Genomic DNA, 25,125 nt, shown 5'->3' on the forward strand with positions numbered 1-25,125 from the left:
TGATGGATCCTAAAAAAAATCATATGAGCCAACATATAAATAAAGCCAACGTCAGCTTTAGAGATTAAGTATTTGATGAGAGCGCAGTGTCCCCATGGCGTTGACAGGGCTCAGTGGGAAGTGGGCTGTATCAATACCAGCAGCAGAAATGCACCCAATCAGTCAAAGTCCAGTGGGAGGAGGATAACGCCGGGTCAGGAATGGTCATTCCCGCCATTCACCGCCGCAAAACCCACACTCTCTCTCTCACAAGTAAACACACATCAAGTGACCTTTACACTTCTCAATAACCTAAAGGCGATGTGCTCATGTATCTCAAACGAAGAAAATCTCTCATTGTCTCATATTTACTCCAGTTTAATCCGATTTCTTGCTTGCTTGTAGGCTTGAAGCCAATCTTACTGTATCTCCAATCCTACTATATGATATTATATCAGATAATATATTTGTAGCCTATACCTTTTTATACCACTGTCTGCAGCAAACCCAGAATTTCATTATCTAGGATTAATAAAGTACCATATTACCTAATTTCATCAGCCTAAATAGGTTGAGAAGATTAAGGGCTCAGGCCTTCAGGATCTATGTGTACCTATATACCACGTTGGTGGTCGATCGGTCTTCCTCCTATATGTCCTCCAACAGATGTTTACCGTGGGAGCCCTAATTGTTGCCTTAGTTTGTCGTTAAACGTAGGCCTTTGTACCAATGCAACAGGAAAAAAGCCTAGCAGAAGAAGAGTATCGGTCACAGAAACCTCAAACAAATTGGTTAAGCTGATGATGCTAAGGCTGATTAGGAATTAAGTGACAGAGGCACAAAAAATAATATACAGGACCAACCAAAGGATTCAATGTTTAAATTACAAACATATATTTTTAAGTCCATATAACCTCATTAAAGCTTCCATGGCAATCACCAAGAAAGAGAATATAGGTTAGGAAATTAAAGACGTTAAGGCCTTCTGTTCTTAGCACATGCTAATATTCATTAGCGTAAATCCAAGGCTCATTGAATGTTCTGTATAGCATCAATAATAGTAACAATAACAGTAGGCTAAAGGGTTGAGTGAGGGCTAATTGTCAGTAATTACAAGGTAAGCACTCCAACAAAGGAAGAAGCAGGATGTAGGGACAAATATTAGGCCATGTTGATCTTTGTAGAAGAAAAGTTGAAAATAATGCACAAAGGGGAGGTCTGAAACATAGGCTACACAGAAATGTGTGAACTTGATTAAAATGGTGTAGTTCTTCAAAATAAATGTCCAGCCGTGTCTCCATCCGAAACACGTTTAAGAGCAGGATGTGTCAAAGGGCTTCTGTTCTTGATTCTCAGCATCTTGGTTTTTACACATTCTCCCTACGGTCAATAGGAGCAGCCACTATGTCCGATAATGTATCCAAGATGTATTCAACTACAGAAGCAATACAAACCCAGTCCTAAAGGAATAGTGTACAGGTTAAATGTTATGACTACAGGCTCAGGTTGTTTCCTATTTTACTATTATCATCTAATGGAACACTATGATAATATGAATCCTTTCATATAAAACATCGCTCATCATATCCCTCATCAATGACCATGGGGTTAGCACGCCCCCCTCCTTAATAGAACTCTCAGCCCAAAACCCTTTTTTATATATATCAAAGTGTTCAAATTCCGGCGGAAACCGGGGGTTCTCTTACAGTTAAAGCCTTTTAGATATCCAAAATAATTTTCCCATGAAGTTTTTCATTTCCTGGAGGTTTCCGCCTTTGAAGTGCCTCACCAGGACTCTCAATCTAAATCCTACCAGCTCAGTCTATGAGTGAGCATTGAGCTCAAGGTAGGGCAAATTGCTAACAGACAACTTATACCGTTTTTACTAAGACATTACTTTCCTTTTTTGTCACATACAAATAGCATCGAATTTCCCCCCAAAAGCAAAAAATATGCCATTAGCTTAGCATTAAATGATAGCATTTGTCTTTACCTGGAAGACGTCCTCGTCCAGGAGCCTGGTACCGAACACAGTGATGCCGTTGGTGTCGATGGTGCCATGGTCGCTCCGGGCTAGCGTCTTGGTGATCTTCTTTTTACAGTCCACAATGATGGTGATAGTCTTCTTCTCCACACTGATAGCAATGCGGTGCCACCTTGCAAAGATTAACACAAACACAAAAAAGATATTAGCTTTTTGAGTGAAATGCTGATAAAGCGAGACCATTCCGATTTTAGACCTTTCTCTAATTTCTGATCAATCATCAATCAGTGCATTTCTTCCCTGATTGTTCAGGGAATCCGCATTGCCTGTCAATCACATGCATATATAAATCATTATCACAGGTGTGTGAATGAAACCCTTCTCAATGGCGAACAACAGTCAAGAGGGTTGAGGCAGGAGAGTTGGATGTTTTGTTCAAAATGCCCTGCTCACTCTCTTTACAACTTTCAAATATTACCTGTAGCAGCTTTAAATTCTAGTGTATTTGTGTAGACCTCAATCACAGTCAGGCTCAGGGAGACTGCCCTCTGCCCCTGTATGTGACCACACTCGATGCTTTGCCATGACATTACTGAGCAGGATTCTCACCCAAGAATCGTGTTTAACTTTATGGTATCCTTAGATCAAATTCTGCCAATGGATACGAAGTGGGTTAATCAGGGTCACACGTGAGAACACACCTCCTTTCCTTTTCTTTTCCTTCTCTTTTGCTGTGGTACATGAGGGGCTATTGCATACCAGGCATCCGCATAGACCACATTCTTACCCCCACACTTTGGCCCTCTTTAACACGGGATTACACTCATTAAACCCCAAACTTAATCCTGTTTCTGGGTTACTCGGCATGACAGACATGGTGAACATTGTGAAAAGTGTGTGTCAGGATACAGGAAGGCCTGGTCTGCTGTGGCAGGAGGCGCACAGTCAAAACATTGTTCAGGGGTGGAAGATGAGACCTGGCAAACGCTTTGGCTCAAGAGCACAATGTTAGTGAAGATACTTTATGGTAATTACTCGATCATTTCGTGTAAAGATGGATAATGAGGTTAGGTAAGTCGTTGGCACAGTTGCACAGCTTTTTCTAATATATTGCAAATTCCCATGTTCTATATGAAGCAATTCAACAGGTATGAAATGTTGATTACATGCAAATAACCAAATGAAAGAGTAAGCATGAACAAGTTTTGAAATATCTCAAATCAAATCTTTAAGTGTAACAGCTTGTCAACAGTATACAGCAGTACGTTCTTATTGCATTACATTCAATTGTGGGCATTCCCAAACAGTAAGAGAATGATTATGCCTCTCTGTTAGAGCTTAGGAAGAGTTTCTTATGAACAATGACAAATTATCCACAGCCATGGAGGGTTTTAGACAAGCCACTGAGCCTGGCTACCTCCAATGCTAGAAAAGCGCAAGAAAAACGGAGATAAAAGAACTTTGGTATTCATTGAACAATGTGCTTCACGCAGTGCACCCCAAGACCGGCTGAAGTCTGCTCGATGAATTCGTCTTTAAATCTCTTGTTGCCCCTCTTTCTCAGAGTTCATCTTGTATGAGTGAACAAGACAAAAGAAACCTTGAACCTGAAAACACAGGCCTGAATTAGGAGATTGGAAGGATTCCATAGCTCTCTCTGTGAGCTATGATAACCGCTTATACGTTCAATCAGATTTAGGGTCATAAAACGCCAAACTTCCTCTACAAGCTAAGAAAACAAACAGCCAACGAAAAAACACAATGTGGCAGATGAGACACAATACTACCTCTACTTCAAATCTCTATGTGTCTCTATACCACAGTAAGACGCTTCTCTCCACCAAGGACTCTGTGATCTGCCAAACGTTAGAGAGGCTGGGATGATAACAACGTTTGGGTGCGGGTGATCCCAGGTAACCCAAGAGGGGAAGATAAGGAAGCACTCTAGCATGCGCTCCGATCCAAACTCCCCGGCTCTAAAATAACAGAGGCAGTGAGTTCATGTCGAGGGTCGGGATGCCCGGCCATGCTGCGCCCCGATAATCTAGCGTGTCGCTCTGCTTCTGATCTGCCTCTCAGCCCCTGCACCGCCGCCTGGGAGACCCCCCGCAGAGAGGGTTGATCTCGTGACGAGCACTGTGGTGCAGCGAGGAACACGCTGTCAAGTCAACTGATGAGACTTTTTACTAATGCCCTGAGGTTTTCAACTTTCCACTGCATCCTCCTCAATGCATCCCGTTCTGTAGCAATATAATTCCTTTGTTTTAAGAATTGATCATTGGTTTTAAAAGAGGGACAACACAGAGAACATTTACGTGTGTGTTGACCTGACTTACTTTCCATCGGCCAGGTTGAGGGAGCGGAACAGGGGGTAGTCTTCGGGGGCTGGCTTGCCGGTCTGGTCCTCGTACAGGAAGACAGGGGAGCGACCCAGCTCCATGCCCAGCTGTTGGACCCCCTGCTCATTGTAGATGGACAGGAGGAAGGACTGGAGGCCAGCCTTGGCGCGCAGCGTGGTCAGGATGGAGAAGTCCTCAGGGAAGACACCTCCTGCACAGCCACACAGGCACAGGATTCAGAGAGGGGGTTTGTTTGAAAAATGTGCATCAATCGGTCTGAATACATTTTGTCTCTGGTTGGACTTGCTCAAAAGTTACTTTGAGCAATCATTTAAACATCAAAGATACATTGTGCTTTCCTCATTGAGATGACTAACACACTGTTCGGCAAAGAAAGCACAGCATCTTCCAAGTGAAATAACACAGCATTTGTTTAAGTTAAGGGCTACTTTGTGTTGGTCCACAGGCCGAAAAAGACTAAGGGAATGAACGCTAATTGGTCATTCATATGACGTTTTAGCTGATCTTCCGCAAATGTCATGGCTATGCTAGCAAACGATTGATGGTCACAACTACTGAAACATTCCAAATAGCCCCATGTCTTGGCCGTTACCCTGCTGGTATTCAATGCATAATGGGTTTTTGAAGGCAGAATGGTGTCATCTTACCTGGGAAGAACTGCTTGGTCGGGGCACTGATCTGGGCCTGCTTGGCAATTCTGAAGGCTGTGTCCGGATTTGATGCTCTTCGGTTTGCGCAGAATCCTGTTGTTTTACTCACTCCTTCGGGGGTATTGTGAAATTCTAATACTTCGAGCACATCGACTGGATCCACTGCAGAGAAAAAAACAAAAAAACATGTATGGTAAGATCGGGTGTATTATATAAGTGTCTTAAAGGAAAGGTATATTAATAGATTATCATTTATCTTATTAGTCGTCAGGTGAGATTTTGCATTTCAATAGTTAATTTGATGTGTTGGAGAGATTTAGAGAACACACAAACACATCGTATTAGTTGGGAACTGACAACATAACAAACCCATCAAAGAGACTAAAAACTATATTATTTCCAAAAATCGTACAAAAAATGTATGCTTAAAAAGCATTCAATGCTGCCTAGCATCCCGTGCATGGCTACCTTCATGTAGGCAGGCAATATCAGCATCAAGGCTGAACAAAGAGCAGAATGTGTTACTGACAAGGCCAAGTATTCTCATAACACTTGGGTAGGTTTACACTGATAACGGGTCACCATAGCCCCTCACAGTTCCCTGATGCTGTCCAATCTGATGCACTTTACTTAAAAAGGAGCCCGTTTAACCACAGATAGAGAAAAAGACTCATGGGAAAGTCATAGTATCATGCTGGTCAATCCAAAACTCATCGAGCCTCAGAGTGGGGGTCTGTGTAGGGGGGAGGGCTTTCAGGACCAACAGCACACTGCACTGGAGCTCTTAACAGGGACTCACTTCACGAAATGGAACAAAAATACCTTGCTTTAAAACAGCTACAGGGCAACATAGTGTTGAAAGCAGTTACGCCTAAATATGTTACTGTTAGAAAAAATGCATAAGCGGGCTGTCGGAGGGCGAGAGCGGACCAGTGACAGCTCTGAAGCCACTGTTTTGATTGGCTGTTGTGGGTTGCTTTCATGACAAACTTTTCTTCAGTTATTTTACACATAGGAATCATAACCTTAACCTAATATAGCACAACCATTCCAGACTTGGAGGGGAAAGGCCAAACCAATGATCCTTTATTTATTTGTATTTATATAAGAGATAATGTCTTGCTGGAAAAAACAGGTCATTGTTTTACATATTTACTACTGGCATTAAACAATAATGAATTTTAATAGCATCCATCTAGCATATATTGTTACCAAGTTATTCAAAAGTATGTTTAGGCTTTGATCCCTCCAGACAAATGCCTCTCTCACTCTCTATTAAGTGTGAAACATCCTATGAAATAGAGGGGGGGGGGGAGAGACGCAAAACAAAAGATTCCAAAGAGTTGGACCCTGGGCTAATACTAAGGTCACAACCCCATGGATTTGCAAGAGGGAAGGCCTGTTGAAGCTTGACATTACAGTTTACCAACGGAGGAGGAATTTAAGCATCTCTTTGACAGTTTCTACAGAGGCACCTTTAGATCAATCTAGGGGCTCTTGCTCTATGCTCTTCATGGGACAATTAAGGGCAGGGTACTGCTCATAACACACAGGTGCCAAAACAACGCAAATCCTGGCTGGCCCATTAGAAAGGGATAAATGAGTGTGTGAAGTCTTTAAAGGGGTCCAACTGAAGAGCCAGTGTGAGTTGTTCCTGGACAAACAGGGCCACATATCTCTCTCTCCCCTCACAGACCATCCGGAGACTGGGATGATGGACATGGTGACAGGGAGACCCAACCAATGGGATAGCACCCCTGTGGGGCATTGCATGAGAGGATTGTGTGGGATTTAATGAGTGTGTGTGTGTGGCTGTGTATGCAAGTGTGTGCACTATGCTTGTCTATGTGTGTGTGTGTGTGTGTGTGTGTGTGTGTGTGTGTGTGTGTGTGTGTGTGTGTGTGTGTGTGTGTGTGTGTGTGTGTGCGTGGGGGGGGGGGGTTGTGTGGGTGTGGGTGTTTCTTAGTCTGTTTGGGATATTAAATGACATGTTGAAAAATAAAACAGAGATCCGTTGATCTGGCACCCCTCCAATCTTGTTTCATGGGAGGAGAATAATGAGAGACAAGCTTTTAAAACCCAACTGTGCGGACGGATGCCAAAGAGAATCTGAAAGCCAGGCTCTGGGTCACTGTCCTGCCCCCGGCCCACAGAGACATTTAGAAACCCCCCTACTCTGATCTGGCTGTAGGAGGATAACTGGCTTGGGTAAAAGCAGTAGGACCTTTTCACCTGCAGAACCCGGAGACTCAAATAAATATTTTCAGTCAAGATAACCCCCCCTCTCTCTCTCTCTCTATCTTTCCCTCCACGCTCCACGCTCAAAGAAGACAGCTTTATATCGAAGAAAGCTTCAGTCCTAGACTGTTTTCAAAGCATACCCCCCCCCCCCCCCCTCCCCCTTCCGCACACATACAATCATGTCATCTCATAGAGTCTTCCACTGTAAAATGAACAAAGAAAGAAAAGGAAAATACAACAATCTACCTTTGAAACAGTGGATAGACTGTGATCTGGCTCAGCTTTTAGAATTCGATAACAAAGAAATCCTGTTTCCCCCGAAAACTTAAGAACCTCACTGACAGAATGAGAATTTCATTATGACTCAAGACTCCACACTAAAAGATAACAGATCCCAGACATCTGTGAGCGCTTGGACCCACCTGGACAACAGTCCCGCGGCTGGGGCACCGCTCGGCGCTCTCTCTCTCTGTTTGCTATATTCTGGAGCGCAGGGGGGGTAGAGGGACTCTGGCAGGAAAATGCTAACTTTGTCTGCTGGAATGCACATCTGAGCTGGTGCCCCCGGGGGCTGAGCAGACATGTCTGTACACTGCTGGATGTGGGGAGGGCACCCTCGCACAAAACGCTTTGTGCTCCAGGAACAAGGCAGGGGAAACACCTGACAGAGACCCCATTATTTGCATGGGGGGGTTACTCTCATACTGGTGTAGTATGGAATAATAGAGTAGAGGATCGGGGGAGAAAATAATAACGATAATGTGCAAAGAGTTTATGCTATGGACTGTTATATGTATAAAGGATAAACAATCATCCTCGTTGTATAACTGAGTTATTCATCTGTGATGCAGTGGTGATTTGCACCAAACAATGACATGACTGTGAGGTGGCATTGACGTGTACCTGTGTCCCCGTGAACCCTGTGACTCGGTGCTCTGGCTGCAGCCGTACACTAAAGCAACGCTCTTTGAAGACTCCTAAAATAATAGGGAAGTGCAACGCGGTCCCTCATCAAACCGCCACACAGCACTTAGACAGGAAGCACTCCCACCGCACGGTGAAGCGGCGCTCGGAACAGCGTGGCCTTGTTACTGGGAGACCTACAGCCCACCAAAGTCACTTACAGCAGTCTGGGTAAAGTTGCAGGTAATATTTGTTCATGGATGGGGTAGGGTGGGTCTGTGGGGGGGGGATTGCACGGGCAAAAAGTTTAGGGCTTAGGTGTGGACTAGGGCAGTGTGGAGAAAGGGTGCTGGTTTTGGCAGAGCTATGACGCATTTGACCGCCCAGTCCCTCTCTGTGTATCTATGGACCCTATGTGTTCGGACACTACAGTCTTTCGAGTATTGCTCCTGCGTGGAAAAAAAAAAAATTGATACATGCAACCGAATTGTATGTATCAAAGGCATGTGTGGTCGCATTACACTATAACACCTGTCATTGTTATCATAATGATCAGGAACCAGCTGATCACATGTATTGAGGCCCATGAAGATAAGCAAACTCCAACTGGTACACCAGTGTCACTTTTCTCATATGCTTTGGGACGAGCAGCCTACGAGCGGTTAATAATAGTCAACTGCATATTATTAAGAAACAATCCAAGCATAAATGGATTTCAATTAATTAAACTAAGAAACGAGCGGGGCCCTCGGAAGCCCCTGATCAAACCTCTGCTCTCCTTTGTCCTCAGGGTAGAGCAGTGTCTCCTCCGGCTGCATAACTATTCAGTAAACTGTGAGGCTGCCGTCCAGTACCACAACTTCCCCCTCCTAACTATACTTACAAACACCGAGCATGGACGGGGGACATATAGGCTGTCTCAGGTTGTGTCATGCAACGTATGATTTCAATTCAATAGGCACCGTTTGGACTGCCAGGGAGGCTGCTCTGCATCCATGCGTAAAAGCGCATTGATGTTAAGATAAAGGTGTTTTGTCACAGCGGAATATGTGCACGGGACTAAACAAGAGTTTTTGCAATCTACCTTTAAAGGTTTCTTCCCCCTTTTCCTCCAACGGTTAATGTTGGTGTCAATGTGAACATGGTACAAAAATGTGAACCATGGTACAAAGTTATATCTTGTGGCCTCGGGGGAGGAGGGCCTGGTCACGGACCAAACGGGTCTTTAGGGATTCGGTTCCGGAACAAGACTAACTACGTTCTCCAACTAATGCCGGATGCGTTTCATTCAAAGTATTTCCATCCTCATCATCATCAAAAAATCTTTCCGGCTGGCAAAGATGCTTCGTTTTGTTCAGTCCAATGCACTTGAAACAAAAATTAAACCCTCCTGTGTCCTTACCTGCTGTGACACTGCTCGCCTGTAGAACCAGGGTAAAAGTGATGAACGCGGTCACAGTGGAGTCCAGAAGCCCCTTTTTCGTTTTCCACCTGGTGGAACACCTTGGCGTCTCCATGGTCGCCCACAAAAGTGAACAAAACTTCGGGCGACTTCAGGTGATGATTAAACGACGTCCCTCCACAATCCCCAACGTGTGATGGAAAGTGTTCTACAGAGCCATAAGGGAGAAGGATGTGATAAGCCTCTTCTCTCAGCCGCTCCAGGCCTCAGCTCCTCTCCAGTGCCTTCAGAGTGAAGGAGTCGGGCTTTGGTCGAGACGCACGGAGCGCAATGGGAACACTGTGAGCCTTCTCCGGCTAGAGGGGCTGGGCCAAACTTCACCACCGAGACCCAAGATTAGAGGGAATGACAAGGAGCCCCCGATTAGCAAATCACGGGGCTGGAAATCCTCCTTAGGGTCCACCCATCAGCACTGAGCCCCCATGCCCTCCCTGAGCGTGTCCAGTCAGAGGAAGGAAGGGGCAAAACCCCAAGAGAGTCCAAAGAGTGTTTTAGTGTTCAGGCTCTCTCTCGGAATGAACCTAATGGGAGAATTACGCATGTTGGGTGTTTACTTTGTACTCGGGTTTGCCGCCGCCCCCCCCACCCATCGTGATGGCCCCTACACAATACCCCCAAAGGTTAAAATAGAGAAACTCACATTTGTTTATGTATACGTGGGTATTTTTGATCTTTGAAGTGAACTATTACTGAATATAGACTGATGGACAGAACTATTTTATTCACAGCAGTAAGGCTCTATTTTAGTTCCTTTTAGGAATCCTCAAATAGGTTTGAACCATTTGATACACAATTACAGCCACAATGTCAATGCAAGTGCAGTTTCTGCACTGTCTATAAAATGATGCTGCCTATAACAGCTGCCCAACATAAAATGATTTTCACACACTGGCAATGGTGTGTTCGTCCCCACTTGATGCAATTGTGAAAATAAGCATGAAAGTTAATGAGGTGCTTTTAAAACGGCTTGTTGGAGCCATTTAGAGGTCTTTTGTGTTGATTTTTTTTAAGTAAATATATTTTGAGTCTAAGGTTAAAAGTATGAGTTATGAATTATAAAGTGTATGAAATATTAATCCAATTTTCATTCATATGTATATTTATGCATTTTGTGATGATGTGGTGATTAGCCCGTTTTGTCACCTGGGGAAATAGGTGTGTCACGCTCTACCTGGAGCCTATTGGAGGCCCTCATATAGGCCAGGCTAATTACTGTTGTTCAGGTTTGGAAGGCAGAGAGCCAACAGTTTTCTGACCGCATTATTTCGTATTATTGGACGCATTATTTCGTATTATTGGACGCATTATTCAACAGATAATTTTAGGGCTACATTGAAAAGCCCTTTTTGTACAATACAAAGAACCCTGTTTTGGCCGCAAACAGTTACATCGTTTGGAGTTTTTATGTTTAGTTATTTCCTGGAAAGTCAACCAGAGTTATTGCTTAATAAATTAATCAACACCAAGTTAAACTCTCTCTGTGCGTGCTTCCCAAGAAATGTGTGTCGGACTATCTCTGCCTCAGGAATAAATATGGCGAACAAAGGGTTCGCCACTTCAGGGCTTTAGGAGTGAAATGCTCTTTAAGAATATCTTTCCAGTTGAATGTGTCAATTTCGATTTGACCATTCCTGGCTCATGTATAATGACCAATCTGGGCATCTCTTTCCTGATTGGTTTATTTGATATCTTCCTCTCTTCGGCTCTTTTTGGATCCATCTCACACCAAATCGTAACTATAAGATTTACCTTCAGGTAGATTTGCTTAAAAAATAGAGTTACATCTCTTTCTGTCTGTATATGTATGTAAAAACGAAAAACCCATGAAAACATGTTAACAATTGTTTGGGGCCATACAGTTTTGGGCCATATGTTAATATATTCGATTAATAAAATGATTTTAGGTAAATAACTAAATAAAGCTCTGTAGGTATGAGTCATCGATTTGTTCTGTCTACATTTCTTCATGCATTGTGTGCTTCTCGCAGTAAAAGCCCTTTGAAGGATTACTTACCTCAAACATTCCCTGAGATTCAGTTACTCAAAATATATTCTTGTCCCTTATCCAGAAAGCCGCTTTGCACTTCATGGACTTCAGATGTGGTGAGTTCTATTCTATCCTTTTTATGAATGAAAAGTGGGAGAAAGCAGCTTTCGCAGCACAAGAAGAATATTATGGCCATCATTTCGGGCCCCTGGATACTTTCATGACAGCTGCCGTCAGACAGTAGACTGTGAGATGGCTTCCACGTGTGTCTTGATGTCAGAAATATGGACGTACTGGCCATGTATTGTACAAAGGATTTGTATACCTCGCGTTATATCTTTTCATATTGGGTCACATTTAACTAAGCAATTATGATTATATAATGGTAAACATTTTATAGCACTTTTCGAACCAGTGGCCACTCAAAGTGCTTTACAATATTGGCCAACCTTCACCCGTCGTCATGCACAAATTCACACACCGACGGCGGTGTCAACCATGCAAGGCAACAGGCAGCTCGTCGAGAGCAGTTAGGATGAGGTGTCTTGCTTGGTGACACATCAACACTCAGCTAGGTAGAGCAAGGTATAGAACTAGCAATCCTCCGGTTACCACCTTCTGAGCCAGATGTGCCCAAAAAACGGCCAATTGGATTATGCCTTTCTTTAATTTCCTGAATAATTGAAGATAAAATGCACCAGATAAACACAAGGATTGCCTCTTAAAGTAGGCAAGGGTAAAGAAGTTCAAAGAAGCTGGTGAGACTATTACATGCAAACTCCCATACAGAATTCAATCCACAGAAGCCTGCAGGGTGTATCCTCTCCACTCTTTAATGAAAAAGGCCCATTTACTTTTCTCTACATTCCCTCACTCCATTATGAAATGAGGTCTGGAGCATGATGAGGATTGCTATTCGATTTTGTTGGATGGTGCTTGTGGAAACATGTAGACTGACCAACCAGAAAAAAACAACAAAAACCTAATTGTCTGATTACCAGGTTCCACTTTAAATTAATGTGGCAGTTCTTCTTGACCCAGTCCCCATCCCTTCAAGCTTGTCTCTAAGTGGAGTTGGAACTTGGAAGGTAAAATTAAATTAAGATCAAAACATAATCCTCAAATAAGCACATGGCTCATCCAAGTCAGAGAAGAACATCAATCTGCTGTGAAGGACATGGGATGGGGCCCAGGTGATGTTGGTGTTGGAGCAGTGATGGGTGTGCAAATGAGTGGATTCAGGGAAGCTGCAATATTCCGGGAGAAACGGACGAGGCGGTCCAGGCTGGGGCTGTGCAGACATTGCCCAATGTGTCAAACCTGTTGTTAAACGATTAACTCATTAGCCTTGCCCAAATAACCCACATTGGCCCGGCGATTCTTTGTTTGCAGCAAGGCTGAATGAAGAGCAGATTGTGATCTGATCTGCCAAGTGGTGGCAGAGCTGAAGCTCTGTAAGCCTCCTTCACGTGGAATACAGCAAGTGTCTTATTTTCCCCGGTAGGCCAATCAACACACTATGTCAAAAAATAACAACAAAATAATAATGGACAAGTAACAATAACAATATGGCACATCCTCGCTAAATTGTAGTTCTGTATTTCTTTTTGAATTGTTTATTTGGAAAAAAAAATGAATTACATACAAAACAATAACAATAATAAAGACAGTACTTCATATACTGTAAGACAATAGGAAAAAAAGTAGGAAAATAGCAATAACATCAAAAATAAGGTAAGGGGCTGAAAAAAAGACTACATCATTGATTAAAGTGTGTTTTGTTGTAAATTTACAACGTGTTTGTTGTGCAGGTGAAATGTTGAACTCAATAAAGATACATTATTTCAACAGGATAGACCATCAGTCACACACGTCAGCTGACAGGAAACTGGGGACATGGAAGATATGTAATTGCATGTTATTTGCCATTTTGTAAATTGATAATTTTCCATGTAGAAATAAGGATATTTCCCCAATGTCAGAATCAAAGGTGTGCTGAGTAGCCCCGCCCATTCTTCCGGCGATTTGAGTCGACCTGCAGAAGGGTCTGGAGAAGAACAATTTCTTTTTAGTTTTGATACGTTACTTTACTACTTTATACTATTTCAATCCTGGATGTTATTATAGGTATGTATATGTCGTTGGCCTATCATAAAAAAAGTTCGCTGCAGCCCCCAAAAATCACTTTACTAAACCAAAGCACAACTGGAATAGCAATTTTGGGCCATATTGCACACTATGGATGTAGAATCGGCACAAGTAAATACTAACAGTTGGTCAGTCAAATGGTAAGGCTAAGAAGCCAATAGTTTGAGGCCTGTGGACATCTGAGTTACTGAAACGATTGATCGTGTATTATGGAGAAACTAAACAAAGACACACCTGGTAGATTTGAAAATAATAACATGAAAATAATCTCAACATTTTCAGAAATATTATTTGTAGAGAACTGTAGGTGAACCAGCCTGGAGACCTTCCTGATGACCATGACCTCACATTCTGTGTTGCTACATTTATCACTCTGGACCTCTAGCCGCCCACTTGAAATTACAATGTAATCGGGCCAAACAGGGACTGGGTCGTTGTTGTGTAATAACAACCATTAAACAAGAACAAGAGTATGCACTTGCAGAGTTTCTCTGTGGAAACACGGTTTGCCTTTCTGAACCGCGCACCGTGATGGCGTCACAAGTTTCTTCACACTGATTGGCTGAATGAGTTTGTCTGTCAAGGCAAGTTCTGCCACCAACTGAAATTGTGAATGGCTATAGGTCCAGACTGGGCCATGTAGTGAAACAGAATGTGAGGTCACGTTATCAGGGTGGTCTCCAGGAAAGAGGTGAACATCCATGCAGTAGAATACTACTCACAGCTGGCTTCCAAAACAGCTGACTTCAGAATGGAAACAGGAGTGGGAAATATGGCTGACAGGTCATACCAAAACATAGGCATGGGAAGAGCAATCATGGCAAAGGAACACATAACATTCAAAAGTCAGAATGATTTATTTAATTTATTTTCAATGCTCTAATGGCCAATATATATATATAACGTGTAGTAGATTAAACTCGCCTTTCTTTTGTAACTATACTACCACCTTCATTGGAATGTAATGAGGTAATGAAGGAAGTTCAATGAGTGGGTTTATTTATTCTATTCATCCCCGGTTTTAGGCTGCCCTGTTGTTTTGCCACATCAACCTATAAAAGTGGTAACCTTTTCAATCATGTTTATGCATCGTCAATATATATATGTGTATGTTACAAGCAAGCAAGGCTGTACAGGACAAATACATATACAGTATATATGTAATCCTGGCTTTGTGGTCATATAGCCATAACAATGATTTTTTTAAGTAACCTTTTTTACGATTAATTAGTTTAATTTAAATAATTAAAACAAATTGAACTGAAGTAACTTAACTAGAAACTGTCTGTTATGTTCTTTACTGGATGTAAATGCTATTTCACAAAAAAAATTATGAAGGCTCTAGCCCATGTGAAAGTCATAGCTAGTCATTCTAGCTATCTCAGAAATAAAGAAAAAACAACCAAGAATCCGAGAACGGAGAATCCTAGAAATCCTCAGAGTTCCTAATCTGCTCTATACGGTCGGTCAGTGAATGTGGTACTGCAAGGTGAACAGTTTTCACAAGCAAACTCGAGTCGGCCAGTCCCCACTGTCTGTCAGTGTTTACACACACGGTGCAGAGGAAAATATAAAGGTCCCCTTCTCCCCTCCAGGCTGCTTTCTGACAGAAGAGTGAAAAGTCCCCTTCTTCACCAGTATATTATTCTTGGGCAGGTCTACTCAAATATGCAGCAGATTCCAATACCATTTAATTGTCTGTTACGTTTTGACTGAGGGCTTTGTCGGACTCACTGTGTTAACTGCCTAAGAAATATAAAAAGTAAGTAATTTCAGCAAAGTTAAAACTATTGACTCTGAGACACTGATGTGACATATTTGTTTCAAAGAGACTCGTGACAAATTACATTTTTCCAGTAATCACCATGTAGTATGAATGCGGTCTATCTATGGCGCAATGCTGCCTCTACCTGAGATGACATATAGGGTTTGGTTGCTATCTTAGTTCATATAAATAAACAAAGTCGGACACAAAGCAGCCTCCAATCTCCTGACCCCCCACCCAAATGTGGGACCCTGTCCAGTCTTTTAAACATTGCTGAAAACGCACCCTTCATAAAATTGCTTTTAACATCTATCTCTTCTGACCTCTCTGTCCCTATTTGTGACATTTATTCACAAATAGCAGTGTCCCTTGTTAGTATTTTAGCTCTGTTGTGGCCCAGATAGATTGGTTATGGCCCAAGTGAGATGTGATTATTATGTCAACTAACCAAAAGGGGACTTGACATCCCAAAAAAGCATAATTTTCAATAGAATTGTGCAACACCGCCAAAAGGTTATCCTGATAGGTTTCTCATGGGTTCATGATGATCGTTGGCTGAGCTCCCCAGCCCCGCCCACTTCCTGGTTCCTTGCTAATATCTAAAGGGGGTCTTGTGGGGTGTCATTGGACTCCACTCAGAGCAGCCAATTGATCCGTTATAAATAGCAGCGCTACCGTCAAGAAACAACGTGGCTTGTGCTGTCTTTTGAGTCTTGTAACTTGTCCCATAGCCATAATTCTGCATGCATAGTGTTAGCGTTAGAACTGGTCACATTTGGGTCATTTGCAAACATCTATGGGTGAAGATGAGCCTTAAACACAGTGAAAAAAAAAATAATAAAAAACTCTAATCTTTAAAGTGCTCGTAAAAGTTAAAAGGAGAAGGAAAGGGGATTCCTTACAAGGCAATTTTACCCGATTTTTGGGCCGTATTTGGAAATCACATCACAATAAGTCAATGTCACAATCCCTTGCGAACTGTTTGAATGCAACACCAATTCTCCTTCCTCACTGATAGCACTACAATTTTAAAAACACCATCCACCACCCCAGCTGGTGTGCAATGAGTGCATTAAAAGGGCAGTGCTAGAGACAGCCCTTAGGACGGAAATGTGGAGTTGGGAGAGAAGTGCAAGACCTTAAGGTATGCAAGTGTCACTTTATCCAGGGTTTGTTCGAAGTTAGTTCACCCTCGGCGGTTGTAAAGTGTCGTTGTCACTCACCTTCATTTCGTAGGAGAGCATGGGTATAAAACATGAACATGGGTATAAAAAGAGAGGTGGGACACTAGCAGGGCACAGCCAAACCCTCATATAACATACAGGGCCTGCTGTTGAGTGACAGTGGGTAGCTATTAACAAGCCCTGCATTTGCTCCTTGTCACTATGCCTCCCTATGTGTGAGCACATGCTGCGCTTGTACTGTGTGTGGATGTGTGTGTGTGTGTGTGTGTGTGTGTGTGTGTGTGTGTGTGTGTGTGTGTGTGTGTGTGTGTGTGTGTGTGTGTGTGTGTGTGTGTGTGTGTGTGTGTGTGTGTGTGTGTGTGTGTGTGTGTGTGTGCGTGTGTGTGTGTGTGTGTGTAATATCTGTAGTGAAGTGGAGAACGACATTTGCAAAGTGCCATCCTGTCTGATGGCCCTCTTGAGGATCGATTAATCACTGGCTTTTGATTTAGGATCCAGACTTTTTAATCTTCTTTGCCATCTCAGCAAAACAATCCATAATCCACTGTTAGAATTGAATCATCGTTTGTTGTTGTATAAAACACACAAAAAAATGAATGCATTCAATGTAACGCAAATATTTTTCTCAGCAGGAGTATACATGTTCGACGATGATCTTTAAGTAGTGTTTTCCAAGCATCACAAAGCTTAACACACCAATTCCCTGTCAGTACTGCTTCTATCTGCTGTATGTGAGAGGACCCTCACACAAAATATTTCTCCCCCTTTTTACGGCTTGTTCCGCAGGCCCTGAATTCAAACACTCACTCAACAGTGCTTCTTTACAGGCTCCCCCCCCCCTTCCCCACCCCTCCCTCTCTCCCTCCCTCCCTCCCTCCCTCCCTCCCTCCCTCCCTCCCTCCCTCTCTCCCTCCATTGGGTTCCTCAGTAACTGAGTAGCCCCGGTCCTCACCTGTGCCGGCATGTATCTGTGTGCCTATAGGGGCGGCCCTGAAATACCGTTGCTGTCTAAATGGAAGCCTATGTATGAGACAGGCTTGAGGAGGCTTGGTGACAGTAGGCGGGATCTGCCACCATCTGGTTTAGCCAACTAAATAAACGAGCCTACTATTATGCACTTGGGTTTAATACAGAACCTATTAATTCATGGTTGAGTAAGAATGACTCAAATTCAGAAAAACGAAATCAGAAATATCATTCTGTAAGTAGTGAAGGTGAACATGGTTGATGTTGTTTGGTGAGTTTTCTGGCAAAACTAATTTGACTCTTTGGACAATTGGCATCAGCTCAGTGGCATGTTGGGGGTCTGCCCACCCAGTTTCCCCCTCCCCTCCTTCCTTTCCTTCCTTCTGCCAAATCTCACCTCCTTCCCTATTCTCCCCTATCCTGCCCTCCCCTCCCCCCACCACACCCTCCCCTCCTCCCCACTCCTTCCTCCACTCCCCTCTGCCCACCAGCCCCTCCTCTCTCCTCCCCTCCCCTCACCCCAGACCTCTGCCCACCCTTACACCCTCCCCTCTACCCTTCCCTCCTTCCCACTCCTACCCCCTTCTGCCACCCTCCCCTCATGTTCTCTCCTCTCCCTTCCTCCTCTCCTCTCCCCTCCTCTCCTGTCCTGTCCTCTCCTCTCCCTTCCTCTCCTCTCCTCTCCTCTCCTCTCCTCTCCTCTCCTCTCCTCTCCTCTCCTCTCCTCTCCCCTCCCCTGTCCTCTCCTCTCCTCTCCTCTCCTCTCCTCTCCTCTCCTCTCCTCTCCCTTCCTCTCCTCTCCTCTCCTCTCCTCTCCTCTCCTCTCCTCTCCTCTCCTCTCCTCTCCTCTCCTCTCCTCTCCTCTCCTCTCCCCTCCCCTGTCCTCTCCTCTCCCTTCCTCTCCTCTCCTCTCCTCTCCTCTCCTCTCCTCTCCTCTCCTCTCCTCTCCTCTCCTCTCCTCTCCTCTCCTCTCCTCTCCTCTCCCCTCTTTTCCTCTCCTCTCCTCTCCTCTCCTCTCCTCTCCTCTCCTCTCCCTTCCTCTCCTCTACCCTCTTTTCCTGTCCTCTCCTCTACCCTCCTCTGCCACCCCCCTGCCCGTGTGTTATCTTCCTTCTGCCCCTCTGGCTATACATTTCCAGCGTAATTATTAAAGTATTTTGCTGCTGCAGCCACTCCTACAGCTAGGTTTTATTCATGCTGAAAATAGGAACCCAGAGGGTATGATCTTCCAACTGAATACGCTTCATAAAGTCCTTTAATAATTTCACTGTGATTAAAGTTGATGCTTGCCAGAACAAGTTTTGTAACAGCTCCATGATGGCCCTCAAATGAGTCCATCTATATTTATCTATGTTTAATGGTCCTTAACAGCAAATATTCTCTCTTCCAACCAATCAACCACCACAGAACAGTAATCGCCGGGACCAATTGTTTGCAATTGGATCACATTAGTCACCTGACACCAATTTGAACCAGAACACCAATGAACAAATTGTTGGTGGTGTATCCAAGGTTAATATTTTTTTTTTTACATTTTGAGTTTTGTATTTGTATGTGCTTTTTATACTCAACAATGCCTTACCAATAATAATTTATTTTTTAAAACATATTTATGTTTTTGCCCCCCCCCCCCCCCCCCCCCCCTTCATAACATTTATCCCCAGGATTGGGTTGTTCCTGCAGCGCTCTGACCTGCCTGCGCTCCGACAGGCTCTGGGAAGTCACATCAATATGTGTCTTCAAGCCATCCTCTATCCTGGCCCTTGATTGCTTGGGCTGCAGAGGACCTGGGATTGCACCTGCAAGAGATGATGGTCTTCCTGCTGTTGGGATACATTTTGCTTTGACTTAATCAACTGTCTTCTTCATTGTGTTTTTTACCTGTAGGACATACAATCTTTATATAAATAAAGACGACCTCCATTGTGTCTTTGAGCATTTGAGCATTCATCCATCTGCCCCAGCATATTTAATACCACCAACAGCACCAATCTTTAACGGTCAAAGTAGCAACAAAAAGGTTTTCTATGAAATGTAATTAAATCAATGAAATGTCTTAGCTCGTCTGGGAGGAATTGTGAAATAATATTGGACACTTGCTCCTCTGTAATTTGGGATTATACAGAATCAATTCCATTTCTCAATGAGTGAGTTACTAATGTCAGAAATGTAGGCTTTTCAATAAAAAACACATACATTTTAAGAAGGATTGATCGGCATGGACACTGAAAGGACACTCCCACACACACACACACACACACACACACACACACACACACACACACACACACACACACACACACACACACACACACACACGGACACACACACACACACACACACACACACACACACACACACACACACACACACACACACACACACACACACACACACACACACACACACACACACAGGCAAAATATAAGCTTGTCTGTAACCACTTAGCTAAGAATTGCCTCCGTATGTGAAGACTTCTTCAAACAAGCCCGTCGTTTTCACTTCGTCTCAGCTTTGTTTTGCCCTGCGCTGCACTGTCACTACCATGACAATTTAAGAGCTGTGCTGTTTCTGTTTTAAATGGAATCACATAGTTTTGAACCAGGTGGATTCACAAATGTATCTGTTAACAATTTATTCAGGATTAATTTAGATAATAATTATACAAATTAAAATATTTACTTGCTGGATTAACATACTAAAACTGAATGGATTTATGTATTTAAAAGTATAATTTTTTAAATGAGCAGAAGCGGGATCTTGACTTAACTCATTGTTAAAGCTGCAATTAGCAATTGCTGCTTGCCTCACATTGTTCTAACTTGAGTTTGATTGATTCTCATGGAGACTCACAAATGAATCAAAACAAAGTGGTGGAAGCAAAATAGCTGGTAGCAGCTTTAAAGAATAAGTTCAAACCCTAACCCAATTTCTTATGTCACTGTGAACAGCTGGACCGTGCTGCAGTCAGGCTTTGAAGCCTGTCAACTCTGTTAATCTCCCAGAGTCATCTGTGACTCTTGGTTAGTTGCAGGTGAACACCACAGTTCATCTGATAGATGATCATCTTGTAGCTTGACAAAGGTAAAAAAGCAAAAGAAAAGAAAAGGTTAGCAAGAGTTCACCAAACATAAAAAAGGTGGATACAGCATAGACAGAAAACATTTGGTTCAATGAAAAAAATCTATGTTCTTGCCGACATCAAAAGGACACACATCTTATGCCCTGTCCAGGCTAGCCCTCGGAGGGTTGAAGCAGACCTCTGTTCTCCTTCACATGTGCAGCTCTGTCTTCCAACATGTGGTCTGCTCCCTAGCTTTGGGAGGTTTCTCAGCAGTAGCAGAATAAATGCAGTTACAACCGGCCAGTTTTGGCTGAGGCAATGGGGTTGAGAGGGACGAGGTAGGGTGAAAGAAGCACATCAAAACGAAACATCACAGCGAGAAAGAAGGAAGAACCAAAAAACACACAAGACTCCGAAATTCTGGTTGGTTTGGCGCCAAAAAGGGAGTACAACAGTGTCAGAGCACAGAGCACCTCATTTTATGAAGGAAGAAAGGATCTAAATCACTTTTCAGTGTTGTGGGTATTTTCCATTTGTTTCCATTTTGAGAAGGCAAAGAATATGTCAATCCCGGACACAGTCCTTAATGATTCATTCATTCATCGAGCACACTCCTAAACATCTTCAGGCTAACCTCTATTTCTACGAGGGGAAAACATCAGGTAGATGTCCTCTCCCCCAGGTGATGAATTACCACCAGTGTTGCTCTCACCAGAGAACCTTTACCTTGGAATGTCAGCCTCCTGTCAAAGTGCCTTATGATTTAGTAATGTGCCCATACAGCGTGGGGAAAAAAATATTTATAAATGTGGAAGCACAAAAAATGATATGCTATGGGGGGGGGGGGGGGTGATCACTGCTCTCTTTTTTTTGTCCTATACTATACTATACATACTATATTAAACAATACTACACTATACTATTCTTTACTACCCTTTACTAAACTATAATATACTATACCTTACTACACTACACTACACTATACTATACTGTATATACTGAACTATACTAAACTTTATTATACTTTACTATACTAAACTACATTACACTAAACTATACAACACTAAACTACACTACACTACACTAAACTGAACTAAACTAAACTACAACGTATAATATACTACTAGTTCTACTCTGTTGAGAGTCCAGACGGCCGGCCGCTGCTTTTCCTTGGCTCAGGTCTGCAGGCAGAATTCCCTGCATTCTGCTTCAACGCTAGATTCTTGACCTGCTGTCACCCTTGGTCAAACACCCGGCCAGCCCACCCCGCCAACCCCACCCACCCCGCCAACCCCACCCACCCCGCCATCCACACCCACCCCACCATCCACACCCACCCCACTCTGCCATCATGTGATCTAGCACTCTCAACCTGGGACCCGAAGAAGGAAAAGGAGGAGAAGGAGGAGGAGGAGGAGGAGGAGGAGGAGGAGGAGGAGAAGGAGGAGAAGGAGGAGGAGAGGCAATATATACAAGACAATGAGTACCTGTAAAACCTGTTAAATATGACCATAGGAGTGTTGGTACTAGAATTTAGGAGGCCCCTCGTCAACATGATTCATAGTGAGACCATAGCAGCCTGACAGCACACGGGACAAGCCCAGGCTGGTCACATGCTTACCTGCTGTCAGACACCCTAGGACTTTCTATCAAAGTGGTTTAATTCTGTGCAGTAAGTATATATTTATGTAAGGAATAAACAATGAAGTGGTTTCCTGTTATTTTAGAATATTGTCAATATGTACATAGGATAGATGATCAGGAACTGTTATAAGGCAAAGGTCCCACTATTTCAACATAATTCACACCTTTGGAATGTTATTGACCAATCAGGATAAAATGTTTAACAATGATGTGGAATAAATATAGATAATATGCATAAAATAACAATAATACATTTTGTGTCACAGCAGCCAGTAGCAAAGGGAAGTAATAAAAAGAGACACGTTTGGAAAAAAATAAAACTTCCAAAAACAACCAAAGAAAGATACAGAAAATATGTCTGTATACGCAGTCAGAATAGTAGAAAGGTAGATGCTAAAAGACATTATCAACAGTATCAGAAATGAGGTAATGGTCTGGTTTTGAGTCAGTCAAACTATTGCCCAGACCCATGGGCCAAGGCATGATTGTCTCCAATCGCTTTCCCTACTTCCCTTCCCTCCTCTGTCGCTAAACGCTTCTTTCCTAAAGTTCTGCCTTCATTCCTTCCTTCATCCTCCCTCATCATCCACCTTCTAAAGCCCCTCCATCAGACATTTGAATTGAAAGCTGGATAACTAAGAGCAGTGGCACACAGGGATTGTGCAATGCACCACAACACACAGAAATACACACACACACACACACACACACACACACACACACACACACACACACACACACACACACACACTAGATGGAGTCAGTATAATTCGTATCATTTATAGCTGTGCTGCCGTGGTGACGGGAGAATGAATGGTTGTTGCTGAGGTCCACACAGAGCCTAATGATCATGTCCACGAGCTTGGTCCTCCACATGCACACTCACCGTGGACAGGTCGGCAGGTATCAAGCCTCCCTTTATAAGCATTGTTTATGTGCAAAGGCAAAAACAAATATTACCTTTCAATACACACATTCCATTCATGAAAGATTTCCGAACAAGAAACAAGCATGGATGTGGAGCGGTCTGCTGACATACATACAAATAAACCAACAGTTTGCTGCTTTATTGTTGTTTATTGTTTGTTCTTCCCAAGATAGGACATCTGTCGGCCACATTGGTCGGACAGTTTTACCCTAAAACTGAACGCACATGTGCCCCTCTGTGGGATAAGCTGCTCGTTGTGTGTTAAACAGCAGAGGGTAGCCCTTTAACAACTTTGTGCAGCACAATAGCATTACATCATGTCTGTTATTTCAGGCTTAGCAGCTTGTAGCTCCCTCATGTGATTTTGTGTTGTGCTTGAGCTCCGCTCATGTTTTGCTATCGCTCTGCTATTTTAGTACCCCACTATAATAATACATTTATGTCTTCTTATGTCTTAATGTCTAAATATGTCTTCACGACTCATATGCATTTATGGTGGTTTTCTTTAATGGGATTCCTCTCAAACAAACTTGACTTGAATCAAATCTTCAGGCAATCTGCATGGCAAGATCAAGAGCCCATAGCTGCATTGCTGTGTAACAGTTTGATTATGATGTTAAAGCAAGTTGGGAAGACAGTTGCTAAACGTGAGGTTCAGTTAGAACTTAGCTTCATTCATCTCTCTCTACCGGCATTCCACACCTATCCGAGAGCAGGCCTAGTCAACACACACACACACACACACACACACACACACACACACACACACACACACACACACACACACACACACACACACACACACACACACACACACACACACACACAAGACAGAAAGAATCAGGAACTGGGGACAATGTGTAGTTTAAATGCTACCAGGAGTTTTAAGAACACACACACGTCACACGCACACACACACACACACACACACACACACACACACACACACACACACACACACACACACACACACACACACACACACACACACACACACACACACACACACACCAACTTTCAACCCCCAAACGGACACAGATCTTTTTTTGTAGTTGTGAGGAGGTGGCGTGCTGTAATAAGCTCTGGGCTCAGTCTTTGACTGCAGCTTTTTCCACCCTGACTTGTAGAAGTACCACTATTCACCCCCCAGCCACGCCCCTGGTGTCCCTCGCCCTGGATCATGAAAGGACCCATTTAACTGCTACAGAGGCCGCACATGACCTGGGCTTACTGTCTCTCTTTTCTCTCTCCTCAGTGGGAGAGAGAGGAGATATATATATATATATATATATATATATTATCTTTATAATACTTATAATGTGTTGAGAAGGATGGAGGAGCCTCCAGCATTATTTATGGTTCACTCTGCGCAGTGCCCTTACACCTCCATCTGGATCCCTGTGCGCACACAAGCACACACACAAACACACAATCATGGACCTGGGGGATCGTGGGGGGGAGGGGGAGTAAGTAAAGTAATTAGCTTCAGGTGCTTTTGACCTTTTCGGGAATGTATATTTTTGACAGAATGAGTGTGTAATTATTGTTTAACACGGTCAGGCCCAATATTTAGGTCTTCGTTGTAACAGCTACTTTTCTTTCCGACTAAAGGGAAAGGGGAAAGTGATGTGTCAGTCAGTCAATAGAGTCTTTCTATGTGCAGTGCGGGGACATTGTCAGCGTCCAGAAGGACCGACAGATTTTCTCCTCATAATGTCTTGCTGAAAGATTATAATTTTTTTTTTGTAAATCCCTTTAACTCAAACCTAAAGTAATGATAAATAATCCCCTCCTGTCTTTGATTGACTGCACCACAAGCCTGGAGGTTGTCAAACTGCAGCATTGTTTGACTCCTCCTTA

The 25,125-nt window shown here is 43.3% G+C and overlaps 1 protein-coding gene across 7 annotated transcripts in view; it reads right to left on the bottom strand.

Moving 5' to 3' along the window:
• col11a1a (collagen, type XI, alpha 1a) overlaps positions 1 to 10,086 on the bottom strand; it is a 74,078-nt gene extending 63,992 nt beyond the window's left edge. For 4 of the 7 annotated variants that reach the window (XM_060044553.1, XM_060044550.1, XM_060044551.1 and 1 more), the window contains exons 1-4: positions 9,520 to 10,085; positions 4,971 to 5,135; positions 4,300 to 4,513; positions 1,973 to 2,135 (exon numbers count right to left, since the gene is read on the bottom strand). In XM_060044553.1, the coding sequence (XP_059900536.1) occupies positions 1,973 to 2,135; positions 4,300 to 4,513; positions 4,971 to 5,135; positions 9,520 to 9,634 (657 nt within the window). In that variant the 5' untranslated portion in view covers positions 9,635 to 10,085. Of the gene's footprint in view, positions 1 to 1,972; positions 2,136 to 4,299; positions 4,514 to 4,970; positions 5,136 to 9,519 lie in introns of all 7 variants that reach the window. The other 3 variants (XM_060044547.1, XM_060044545.1, XM_060044548.1) reach the window with 1 other exon arrangement.
• Between the last annotated feature and the right edge of the window lie 15,039 nt (positions 10,087 to 25,125).

This window comes from Gadus macrocephalus, chromosome 23, assembly GCF_031168955.1.
Source record: "Gadus macrocephalus chromosome 23, ASM3116895v1".
NCBI lineage: Eukaryota > Metazoa > Chordata > Actinopteri > Gadiformes > Gadidae > Gadus > Gadus macrocephalus.